Source organism: Mastigoproctus giganteus, chromosome 5 (genome assembly GCF_048544385.1).
Source record: "Mastigoproctus giganteus isolate SK-2022 chromosome 5, ASM4854438v1, whole genome shotgun sequence".
Classification (NCBI taxonomy): Eukaryota; Metazoa; Arthropoda; class Arachnida; order Uropygi; family Thelyphonidae; genus Mastigoproctus; species Mastigoproctus giganteus.
This window is the reverse complement of record NC_143579.1, coordinates 36,662,029-36,675,325: the sequence shown is the minus strand read 5'-3', so window position 1 is coordinate 36,675,325 and position 13,297 is coordinate 36,662,029. Positions and strand designations below refer to the sequence as shown.

Here is a 13,297-nt window from a genome sequence, read left to right as displayed (position 1 = left end):
ATAAATGCAAATGAAAAAATAAAATAAATAAATCACTGAAAACAATGCCCATTTTCTTTGTGATAATGTAGATGCAATTTTTTGTGTATGCATGGATAGGGGAGGAGACATTTCAAATATTCTGTATTAAATTAAAATTTTAAAAATGTTCCCCCCCCCCCTGTAATCCTGAATAGTGGCACTATGCCACTATTCAGGATTACAATTGGGGGGGGGGGGACACTTTTAAAATTTTAATTTAATACAGGATATTTGAAATGTCTCCTTCCCTAATCCTGAATATGAAAAGTTATTCAGGACTAATAGCAACCATGTCTAAGTTGAGAAGACTAAAAGTAATTGGCACTGGACTTTAATTTCTGGCCAGTCATGGTCCAGTGGTTAGTCTGGACAGCCACAAATAAGGAGGTTGCGGGTTTGAGCCTGTATGCTGCCACAACAGCCCATTATGAACTGTAGTACTGAAAATCTGGCTGCCTCTAAAATACAATACATATACAGTATTGAATGTGTATTGTATATTAAAGTACTTATGATGAAGTCACAGTGAATACGTCAGAACATTGCTCATGGATATATGTGTAGAAAAGGCAGGCAACACAAATTGAATGTTTCAATGACAGAAAGTAGTGCGAGTTAGTAAAAGAGAAATCACTGATTAAACTGGCTACTCTCTTTTGGATAGAGTCCAGAATCATTTGGTAATCTCAAATAAGTAAATGTTATGACTACATATTTCTGTAAGAAAAGTTACTTGAAATCTCAGATGATACTGTATCTGGGGAAAAAAGGAGAGAATTTAAGTGGTAGAGGCTTCAGTGAGAATTTAAAATGTGCAGATTTGTTGAGGAAAAGCCTAGAGACCCTTCTGAGGAATAAGTTAGGAAGAGAGGTTGTAGAGGTATTACCTCCAAGGCAGAGTGAATTCGTAATTTAAATAACATTAGCACTTAATGACATTTAAATAACATTGGCTGCTTAGAAAAAAAAGCAACAGTAAAACCAAAAGACAAAGCAATATTTTTTTTTTTATGATGCAGAGTAAATAATATTTGTGATATGTTTATGCCAGGAAAGGTTAGCATTTAGGGTTGTCCCCAGTAAAGAGATGCATTCTTGTTTGTAAATATGATGTCAAGCTAATCATGAGTGCAGTACATTCTTTTTATACCATAACAATATCTGAATAGTAGTAAGTTCTTATACAGGATCATTAAGAAAAGTCAACATTTTTGAAATTCATACACTTTTCGATGTCTCCAGCTGGAATTGGTGATTTAATGCCATTAAACACGTAAGGATGTTTATTATTCATCAAAATCATATTCAGTATGTGATCCAATCATTTAAAGACATTCATTTAAGTGTACCGTAACTGCAGCCAGTGCTTTTTCAGAAATTACTTCCATAACATTTCACCTTTCATTTCTTCAACAGTATGTCAATTATTCCTCTAGACATTGTGCTTCAGGAATCTCCACAGGGAATACTCACAGGGATTCAGATCGGTGGTCAAAGCCATTCAATTCTGTATTGATTACGATAGTTCATCATTAAATTGTTCCTTCAGGAACAATTTAGTATTGGTATTATTATTAGTAGTGGTGCATGATGCAAGAAAGCAAGCTTATAAAGCATCAGCAAAAAAAACTTCCAGATTGCCCCCTCCCCTCCAAAAATTTGTCTGTTTTTTCCTTAAATTTATTCAAACTACCCACTTCCACAACAACAGATGGAAGTTTGTTCCAGCAATCAACCACCCTTTGACTGAAGGCAAACTTCCATACATCTACCCTGCAACCATTCTTCCTAAATTTGAATTTTGCTTTGTCATTGGTGTAAGAGGAAAAATGACTTCAGCACTGTGCTTGTTTAATCCATTCAAATACTTAAGCACCTTGCAGGTGCCTAGTCTCCAGATGCCAATTTGCAAAACTGAAACCTTTCTTGGTAAGACCACCATTTTGTTCCCTTCACCATTAAACTGACTTCCCTTTTCTGTACCCATTCCAGAAAATATACTCTACCCAGATCTATCCATATACAGGACCTTGCATTCAGTAGATTGAACTTGAACTGCCATTTCTCAGCCCATCTGATTAATTTTTCTAGATCGTGTTGCAGTAGCATTACCCTGGTTACTGTCATTAACCGCCCTGCAAACCTTTGTATCACTTCAAACTTAGACATTAAAAACAGTAGTCCATTAACAACCACTCTGCCTTCTTCCACTCAACCATCCCTTTATCCATAGCAGTAATTTGCCCTTAATGCTCACTGCTCCAATTTATACAGTATTTTTTTATGTGCCACAGTATCAAAAGCTTTCCCGAAATCCAAGCATACGATATCAAAATCATTTTTTGCATCCAGTTCCTTTTTTACGGCATAATAGTATCCAGTCTGATTGGTCAGACAAGATTGCCCCTTAAAAAATCCATGCTGTGACTGTAGTATAAATGCATTCCTGTTTAGATGGTCCTGTATTACTTCTTTGACCAATGACTCCATTATTTTCCCTGGAACAGAAGTTAAGCTAACATTTCTCTAATTACACATGTCACCTTTTGACTCATGCCTTTGTGAATTGGGAATATATTCATACATCTCCAGTCCATTGGTATCTCCTCCGAATTCAAAGATGCTCCCATAATTATGGCTAAAGGTTTGTATATCTCCTTGTCTGCTCCTCTTATTATAATTGGATAAATCCCCTCCCCAGGTGCCTCTTTTATTTTTAGCTTCATCAATTTCTCTTCTCCTTTCCTCTCAGTTATCACAAAATCGTTTAGCTCCCTATTAGAGTTTGATAAGTATCAGTCATCCCCTTTGCTAAGGAATTCTTCGTGCATGAATGTAGATGCAAAATGTCTATTCGGTTTGTCAGCAACCTAAGAAGGATCACCAACAGTTCAACAGTTGACCTCAAGTGGACCAATGTGATTCAACCCCTTCCTTCTACTGTTAATATAAGCAAAAAAAAAATCTTTCATGTTTTTATTTGCCAGCGACTTCTTGTAATCTGCCTAATCTCCTTTGTGACTTGATCGAAGACTAGTTTATATCTACCATAGGTTTCTGTATCACCTGATACAGAAGGTGCATCCCATGCATTTTTCTTGTCTGCCACAAGTCTCATCAGTTCATCTAACATCCATTTAAGTCTAAGGCTTAAATAATATTTCTTTATTGGGTTAAAAAATCCTAGTACTTTTCTACAAGTACTTCCCTGAATGTTTCCCATTTAGAATTTCCTGTTGGTAGCATCATCAGTTGGTTCCACTCCATAGAATTTAAACACTGTCTGAGACTACTCTAGTCATCATTACAAAAGCAAAAACCTTTCCCTTTGCTGTTTGCTATGTCTTTAAGTAAATCCCACATCAGTATACACTGATCACTGGTGTCAGGTGGGTCTTTTACCTGCAGATTCTTAATGCATAAGGAATCATTGCTTCTTCTTGTTGCCTTCCCAGCATACTTCTGTGAAAACCTGTTAGAGTAACAATGAGAAAAATAAAGTAACTACATGGTATTGAAAGAGGTTCCTACAAAGAACTAAAAGTAGGATTTAGCCAAAGCATATGCATACAAAAAATATCATGAAATTTAAAACAAAACAATAGTAATAAGAAACTGACTGCTGCAGATTTATTAATCGGTTTAATTGCAGGAGTGGTATTTTACAAACATGAATTATAACACCTGATCATGTTTATTTTTTCTTAAATTAAATTTAGAGTTTTTCTGCAATGCAAGACAGAATGAATACTGAAGAAGGACGTACTCCAAGAAATCAATCAAAAATGCAGGAATTAAATCATATTGCAGAAAAACTGGGCTGCACTCTTACACAGTTTACTATTGGTAGGTTTTATAAATAAACTGCATGCAAAAATTTATTAAGGAAATATAAAATTCTGAGTAATTTTTGTAACAGAGTAAGAGAGATTTATACTCTCAAACATTTCTGCTTATAGAAATAAAAAAGATCTGTGAAAAATTTTGGTTCAATGTTAAACTGGAATTGGCTCCACCACTTGTAGTAAACACCAGGCCAGGATATCTGACAGGTTCCCAATTTTTTTTTTTTTTTTTAAGTTCTAGAAAATATTTTGTTTTTTGAATTCTGCTTGAACAGTATGAATATTTCATGTTTTCTTAATGGACTGCAATACTTGTCATGATATGTTTTCATTTTGAATAAAAATTCAAATATTTAAAAAATGCAGTGGAAAACACTGAATTTAAATATTAAAAAATGCAATAAAAATCTTTTTTTTAAATATTTAAATTTTTTATTTATATATTTCTAAACAAGAAAATATTCATTCTGCTGAATATTAAAAAAAAAAAATTTTGACAAAAAATATAAATGTGTAAGCATTAGCATTAATAAAGCCGTTTGATGCAAGAAAGTACGCTTATACAACATCAGCTAAAAAAAAAAAACCCTTCTCATTTCACCCACCCATTCACTCCATAAGTTTGTTTAGTTTTGCCGTGAATTTATTTTAGCTGTCAACTTCTACAACGAACGAGGAAGCTTGTTCTAGCCATCGACCACCCACTGGCTGAATGAAAAATTCCACACATCTATTTTACAACTGTCTTTCCTCAGTTTGAATTTATGCCCCATCAGGTGCATAATCTGAGCAAGAAGAAGAATCCCATCATTATTGAGCATGCTTAAAACATTCATGGCCTTATGCACCTCAATCAGATCACCTTGCAGGTGCCTAGTAGTAGTAATGGCATGTGATGCAAGAAAGCAAGTGTATGAGCTTATGCAGCATCAGCCAAAAAAAAAAAAAAAAAAAATCTCACCATTCCCTCCAAATGAATGTCCAGTTCCTTCTTAAATTTATTTAACCTATCAACTTCCACGACAGATGGAAGTTTGTTCCAGCAATTAACTACCCGCTGGCTAAAGGCAAATTTCCGCACATCTATTCTACATCTGTCTTTTCTTAATATGAATTTATACCCCCTCAGGTTTGTAATCTGAACAAGTGGGAGGATCCCATTAGAATTCAGCGTGCTCAACCCATTCAAGGCCTTATACACCTCAATCAGATCACTGCACAGGTGCCTAGTTTCCAGCCACTGCAATTTGCAGAACTTAAGCCTCTCTTGGTAAGAGAGGATCCCTTCATTCCCCTCACCAATCTTGTTGCCCTTCTCTGTACACGCTCAAGTAAATCTACATCCTTCCTAAAATGAGGCCTCCAGACCTGTATGCAGTACTCAAGGCATGGCCTGACCATTGCCTTATACAGAGGGATAATCACCTCCTTTTCCCTGCTAGCAAAATTCCTATATATCATTGACAAAACCCCATGACCTGCCCTGGCAGCCTGTCTGCATTGCTCAGAAAACTTCATATCTGCCTGCACAATTACTCCCAGGTCTTTTTCATTTTCTACCACCTTAAGTGTAGTACCACACAGTTGGTACGTCTCTCTGGGGTTACTTCTACCCATATGCAGTACTTTGCATTTGTCAAGGTTAAACTTCAGTTGCCACTTCTTAGCCCATCTGCCCAAATTATCTAGATCCTGTTGCAGTAGCACACTGCCATTACTGTCATTAACAACCCTGCCAACCTTTGTATCATCTGCAAACTTCGACACTAAGCCTGATATACCTTCATCAATATCATTGATAAATATACAAAACAACAGAGGACCCAACACCGAACCCTATGGGACTCCACTAATATCATTAGTCCCCGAAGAGCAGCACCCGTTGATTACCACCCTCTGTTTTCTCCCACTCAACCATTTTTTTTTTTTTTTTTTTTTTTTGATTTGGTAGTTATTGGCGCATCGGCTTCTGTGGCCATATTGCACCTCCCAAGGTTTTTGCAGTACTTTGATCCAAGCCCGAGGCGGGAATCGAACCCGCGACCTTTGGGTTGCCGGGCAGGTACTTTACCCACTCGGCTAGCCCGGTCGGCTCCACTCAACCATCCTTTTATTCATTGTAGCAACTTACCCTTAATACCATTCTGTTCCATAGTCTCCATATGCTGCGATTTGCAGAACTGTAGTGCTTTCTTGGTAAGAGCAAGTGTTCCACTCGCCAATCTCTTTGCTCTTCTCTGTACTTGTTCAAACAGCTCTACATCCTTCCTAAAATGACGCTTCCAGACCTGTATGCAGTAATCAGGGTGTGGCCTCACAAGGAAATAATCACCTCCTTAACCCTGCTAGCAAAATTTCTGTATATTATTAATAAGACCCCATGAGCTACTCTTGCCGCCTGTCTGCACTCTCAGAAAACTTCATATCTGACTACACAATTCCCCCAGGTCTTCTTCATTCTCCACTACCCTGATTGTAGTACTGCACGGTTGGTACATTACCCACCTCTCAGCCCATCTGCTCAACTTTTCTAGATCCTGTTGCAGTGGATACTGTCATTAACAACCCTCCCAACCTTCGTATCTTCTGCAAACTTGAACTTTAAGCCTGATATACCTTCATCAATATCATTGATAATACAGAAAACAACAATGGGCCCAACAGCAAACCATGGGGAACTACACTAATAACATTAGTCCATGAAGAGCAGTGTCCACTGATTACCACTCTTGTCTTCTCCCACTCAACCATCCCTTTATCCATAGCATCAACTTGCCCTTAATGCTATACTGCTCCAATTTGTAGAGAAGTCTTCTGCGTGCAACACTATCAAAAGCTTTACTGAAATCCAAGTATATGATATCAAAATTATTTTTTGCAACCAGTTCCTTTGTGACCATCATAGTATCCAATAAAACTGGTTAGACAAGACTTCCTCTTAACAAACCCGTGTGTGTGTGTGTGTGAATGATAGTGCAGTGCTTCTTTAACAAGAGATGTTATTTTCCCTGGAACAGAAGTTAAACTAACTGGTCTGTAATTACTTGTGTCTTGCGTTGATCACCCTTTGTGAATTGCATTAGTGTAGCATATGATGCAAGAAAGCAAGCTCATATAGCATCAGCCAAAAAAAAAAAAAAAAAAAAAAACATCCTTCCCATTTCACCCGTCCATTCACTTCAAATGTTTGTTTAGTTCTGCCTTGAACTTATTTAAAGTTGCTGACCTCCACTACAACAGATGGAAGTTTGTTCCAACTATCAACCACCCACTGGCTAAAGGTGAATTTCCTCACATCTATTCTACAATTGTCTTTCTTCAATTTGAATTTATGCCCTCTCAGGTCAGTAATCGGAGAAAGAGGAAGAATCCCGTTAGCATTGGCTTATTCAATCCATTCAATGCCTTATACACCTCAATTGGATCACCTCGCAGGAGCCTAGTCTCCAGAAGTTACAATTTGCAGTACTTAAGCCTTTCATGGTAACATCAACCCTTTGTTCTAATCACCAATCTCATTGCTCTTCTCTGTACTCATTCCAGCAGCTCTACATCTTTCCGAAAATGAGGCCTCCAGACCTGTATACAGTACTCAAGGTGTGACCCGACTATTGCCTTATACAAGGGGACAATCATTCCCTTATCCCTGCTAGCAAAATTCCTGAATATTTTGACAAGACACCATGAGCTACTCTTTCAGCCTTTTTGCACTACTCAGAAAACTTTATATCTGACTGCACAATTACCCCCCAGATCCTTTTCATTCTCCATTACCCTGAGTGTAGTACCACCCAATTGATACATTACTCTGGGGTTACTGCTATCCATATACAGTACTTTACATTTGTCAATGTTATACTTCTGTTGCCACCTCTCAGCCCATCTGCTCAACTTTTCAGATCCTGTTGCAGTAGTGTACCATCATTACTGTCATTAGCAACTCTGCCAATATATTTCTGCAAACTTGACATTAACCCTGATATACCTTTATCAATATCATTGATAAATACCGAAAATTACAAAAGGGCCAACACCAAACCCTGGGGGACTCCCCTAAAAACATTAGTACACGAAGAGCAGCATTCATTGATTACCCCTCTCTGTCTTCTCCCACTTAACCACCCTTTTATCCATTGTAGCAATTTGCCTTTAGTACCATACTGCTCTAATTTGTACAGTAGTCTTCCATGCACAACAGTATCAAAAGCTTTCCTGAAATCCAAGTACAGTGGATTCCGGTTATTTGGGCCACCGGTTAATCGGGGCAGCCATTTATTTGGGATAAATCTTAAAAAACAGAACCCAATCGAGAAAATAGCCAGGGTTTACTTCGCTTAATTGGGACAAAATGCCATTTAATTGGAGCAGGAGACCGCAGCACTGGAGATTACCCTACGATTGTCTCTGTCCGTACCACGTTTGTTTGTTATTGTTTGTTATTTGGTTTTTAAGAGCATTAGCAACTAAAGCCATATTGCTCCGGGATATGCGGTGGTCATTTCCTGACCTTTCCGCATCCTCCGTATTTGGTGGTGATGGGCTCGAACCCCGGTCTAATTCAGAAGCGTGTACTACGCACTGCTGCTCCTGCCCACCTGGCTACAGAGGCACCTCCGTACCACGTAGTTCGGTCGGATTTCTGGAGGTCACAACCATAAAACAAAAACAATTAGCATCACCTGTTTATTGGGCTTTTCTGTTAGTGCAATCTATCATAAACAGATAGTAAACTCTATCTTATTGAATTTGCGATAATACCGACAGCTGGAATTCTGTGGGTTATTATGGTAAAATTGTTTACGCTTCCAAGCAATCTTCATATAAAAAAAAATTAATTTTCAGATCTTCTCTTGATTCCTATTTTTAAAACTTTGTATTTGTATTTTTTAAAGCAAGTGAGAACTGTTACTCGGTTCTCACTTGCGCGTATTGTGTTACTTGCAATTTGTGTGTGCCGTGTTCTTTGTTATGGATTGCTTATCTTTTTACTGTTTTAAATTTTAAACCCCACCCACAAATGTCAGTGAACAGAAATGTCAACTAGTTTAGTTAGTATGTTCATATTACAGTACGTATTAATTATTCAAATTATCACGTATATTCTTCCGAATTTCACTTATCATTTAATTTTGTAATTCGTAAGGTAATAAAGGGTAAATTTGTGCTTAATATAGCTTTACTTTTATAGCCTGTGGATAATATTCCTCCTATTTTTGCTAATTAGAATCGCTGTTTAATAGAATTAAAATTCAATTCACAAACGTGATCACAATGTCCGGCGCTTACTGCACATCGTATAGTGAATGGTACTTTACTATGGTGAGTTTGTCGTAATGTGATTTGATTGTACAATGCGGATAAATTGTCAAGGGGGGATATGTTGTATTTTTAACTATTTACGTGAAACTTCAGATAATTGGGACAGCCGCTTAATCGGGCCAAAATGCACTAGTCCCGATGTGTCCCAAATAACCGGAATCGACTATATATGATATCAAAATTATTCTTTGCATCCAATTCCTTTGTGAATACATCATAGTATCCAATCAAATTTTGCAGACAAGACTTCCCCGTAACAAACCCATGCTGTGTCTGAACTATAACTGCAGACTTGTGTAGATGATCTTGCATCGCTTCCCTAACCGGTGACTCCATTATTTCCCTGAAACAGAAGTTAGACTAACAGGTCTGTAATACCCGTGTCACCCTTTGATCCACCTTTGTGTATTGGGGACATATTTGCACATCTCCAGTCCACGGGGACATTCCCAGAGCCAAAGGAAGCTTTCATAATTATGGCAAAGGGTTTGCTTACTTCCTTTGCTGCTTCCTTTAATATAACTAGATAGATCCCATCCACCCCAGGTGCCTTTCTTAAGTTTAACTTCAACAATTTCACCTCCACTTTGCTCTCAGTTAAGAGTTTGATAAACCTCTGGCATTTCCTTCCTTGAATAGCTCCTCGTGTGTGAATGTAGATGCAAAATAATTCAGTTCATTAGCTACCTGAGTGTGACCATCAATAGTCAAACCATCTATGCTAACTGGACCAATCTGATTCATCCCTTTCCTTCTAGAGTCTAAAAAAAGAAAGAACTCTTTGCTGTTTTTATTTGCATCCTTTACCAAAGATTTCTCATAATCTGCCTTTGCTTGCCTAACCTCTTTTGTGACTTTATTATAGACTAGCTTATATCTACCACAGGCTTCTGTGTCTCTTGATAATTTATATGCACCCTATTCATTTTTCTTCTCTGCCACAAGTCTCAGTTCATCTGACATCCATTTAGGCCTAAACGTTGAACAGTATTTCTTAGTTGGTATGGCTCTCGTGATAAGCTCCTCCTATTAGGTCTTCGCAAATTTTCAGACACTTTCAGAATCAGTTGTAACTCATGGCATTTCCCTCAACATCATGTCTTTTTTTTTTTTGTTAGTTGTTGGCGCATCAGCTTCTGTGGCCATAATGCACCTCCCAACGTTTTTGCAGTACTCTGATCCAGGCCAGAGGTGGGATCCAAGCCCGCGACCTTTGGATTGCCAGGCAGGCACTTTACCCACCTGGCTAGCCTGGTTGGCCTCATGTCATACATGAAGTCAAGCCTCAGATTTCCTAGCCTAGGCACCTCCGTAGCCAGGTGAGCAGGAGCAGCAGTGCGTAGCACACGCTTCTTGATTAGACCAGAGTTTGAGCCTGTCAGCCACCAAATACGGAGGATGTGGAAAGGTCAGGGAATGACCACCGCATATGCCCGGAGCAATATGGCCTTAGTTGCTAATGCTCCTAAAAACCAAATAACAACATCAGATTGCCTAGTGCATAGCATCATTAGTGTCAACATGGAAAAGATAATAATTTTTCACAATATCACCAAATTTTGCTCCTTGAAGAAATATCTTGGTCCTATCCTAGGCACATTATAGCCTTAGATGCTAATGCACCATAAAATCCTTAAACAAACAGCCAACCAACTTCCTATGTTGAGGCACTGGTTAAAGAAGCACTGCAGGATCATCTAGACAAGACTTCAATTATAGATCGGACACAGCATGGTTTTGTTAAGGGGAAGTCTTGCTTGACCAATTTGATTGGATACTATGATGCAGTCACAAAAGAGCTGGATGCAGGGAATAACTAACTTTGATATTATATACTTGGATCTTAGAAAGGCTTTTGATACTGTTGCACATGGAAGACTGCTGCACAAATTGGAGTAGTGTGGCATTGGAGGCAAATTGCTGCTATGGATAAAGGGGTGGTTGAGGGGGAGAAGACAGAGTGGTAATCAATGGACACTGCTCATTGTGGACTAATGTTATTAGTGGAGTCCCTCAGGGTTCAGTGCTGTGGGTCTATTATTGTTTTCTGTATTTATAAATAATATTGATGATATCAATATTATTTATATCAAGCTTAATGTCCAAGTTTGCAGACGATACAAAGGTTGGCAGGGTTGTTAAGGACACTATTGATGCTATGCTGCTGTAACAGGATCTGGAAAGGTTGAGCAGATGGGCTGAGAGGTGGCAAATGAAGTTTAACATTGACAAATATAAAGTACTACATATGGGGAAACAGCAACCCTAGAGCAACGTTTCATTCTCTACCACCGACAGTGGTAGAGAATGAAAAGGACCTGGGGTAATTGTGCAGGCAGATATGAAGTTCTCTGAGCAGTGTAGATGGGTTGCAAGAGTAGCTCATGGTGTCTTGTCAATGATATACAGGAATTTTTCCAGCAAGGATAAGGAGGTGATTATTCCCTTGTATAAGGCAATGGTCAAGCCACACCTTGAGTACTGTATACAGGTTTGGAGGCCTCATTTCAAGAAGGATGTAGAGCTGCTGGAAAGAGTTGTTCTTACGAAGAAAGGCTTAAGTTTTGCAAATTACAGTGTCTGGAGACTAGGCACCAGTGAGGTGATCTGATAGAGGTGTATAAAGCCTTGAATGGTTTGAGCATGCTTAATGCTGATGGGATTCTTCCTCTTGCTCAGAATAATCACCTGAGAGGGCATAAATTCAAATTGAGGAAAGACAGATGTAGGATAGATGTGTGGAAATTTGCCTTTAGCCAGCAGGTAGTTGGTTGGTGGAAAAGACTTCCATCCCTTGTTGTGGAGGTTTATAGCCTAAATAAATTTAAGGCTCAGCTGGACAGGTATTTCAAATGAATGTAGGGGTGAAGTGGAAAGTTTTTTTTTTGGCTGATGCTGCATAAGCTTGTTTTCTTGCATCATATTCCTCTACTAATACTATCCTTATTGCATAAAATATTTCCTATTTTTCTGACAATAGTCACTAGGATTAACTACCTTCAGGTTCATTTTCTGCTGAAGCTTGCAACAATTGTAAAGCAGTTATTAGTCAGTCCAAACTAGATTTTGAACAGGCTATGAGTAGAAAACTTGCTTCTTGTCCAAATGGCAGCCATGCATTCTGATCCTTTGCTAAAGCTATTGGCTGCAATTTTTGCTCATCTCTATTCCCACCTCTGTAAAAACCAGGTAGTTCTATTGCCACACAGCTAGGGATGAAGCCAACCTACTAGCATCCTACTTTTCTTCTAACTCTTGTATTAACGACCTTGATAAGCCACTTCCTACCGCATTGTCCATTTAATGCCTCTTATGGTCTTCTGTCAAAGGGGTGTCAGAAGGATTGTCCAGACTCCATTCAAAAGAGGGCAGTTAGGTTAATTAATGACCCATCTCTTACAAAGTCTCTCCAATCTCTGTCCCATATACATTCTGTTTCTGTTGCATGCCTTTTCTGTGAAGACTTCCTATGGCACTGTTCTTCTGAATTGGCTTCTATAATTTTCACTTCTAAACCAGTTCAAACATGTGCAATAACCAGTCAGCATCCTTTTACTGTCTAACTTCAAACTCACAGAACCAACTTTCTTCTTCTTCATTTATTCTTTCAACATCCATTTTATGGAACAAAACCCCCCTTCGCATGTATTTCTTAAAAAGTACAATCAACAGAAATTCAAGTGTAGTGTAAACAAATCTGGGAGTCTGGGTACGAGGTTAGCCTGTGCGGACGAAGCTCCTTGAAGCTCTTGGAACAGAGAAGTTTTTCCTGATTTATTTTCTGATTTATTAGCTTAAATTGTCATAATAACTTATTTTCTAGAGTAGCTTTATATTCCTAGTTACGATACTTAGTTTAAAGTTTAACTTAGACAGAGATTTTGTAGGTATTACTTAGTATCGGTAACGGTATCAAATCCACGTGTTACAAATTGAATGAGAAGTCTTTTTTTTAACCAAATTTAGTCGATTTATTAACCAATTGTTATATCAAATTATCTTCTATAAGTAGATTATAGACCTAGTGAGGATCCTTAGTTTATTCTAAATTGAGATAGCGAGATTTGGAAGCTAATCAATACTTACGAGTCCGTAGAAGTACCGTTCGAGAA

The 13,297-nt window shown here is 38.2% G+C and overlaps 1 protein-coding gene across 1 annotated transcript in view; it reads left to right on the top strand.

The window, feature by feature from the left end:
- The window catches only part of LOC150085306 (voltage-gated potassium channel subunit beta-2-like), a 355,409-nt gene that overhangs the window by 296,146 nt on the left and 45,966 nt on the right, over positions 1 to 13,297 (top strand). Inside the window, exon 14 of the mRNA XM_090373139.1 lies at positions 3,741 to 3,867. Coding sequence (XP_090229265.1) covers positions 3,741 to 3,867 — 127 coding nt within the window. The remainder of the gene's footprint in view (positions 1 to 3,740; positions 3,868 to 13,297) is intronic.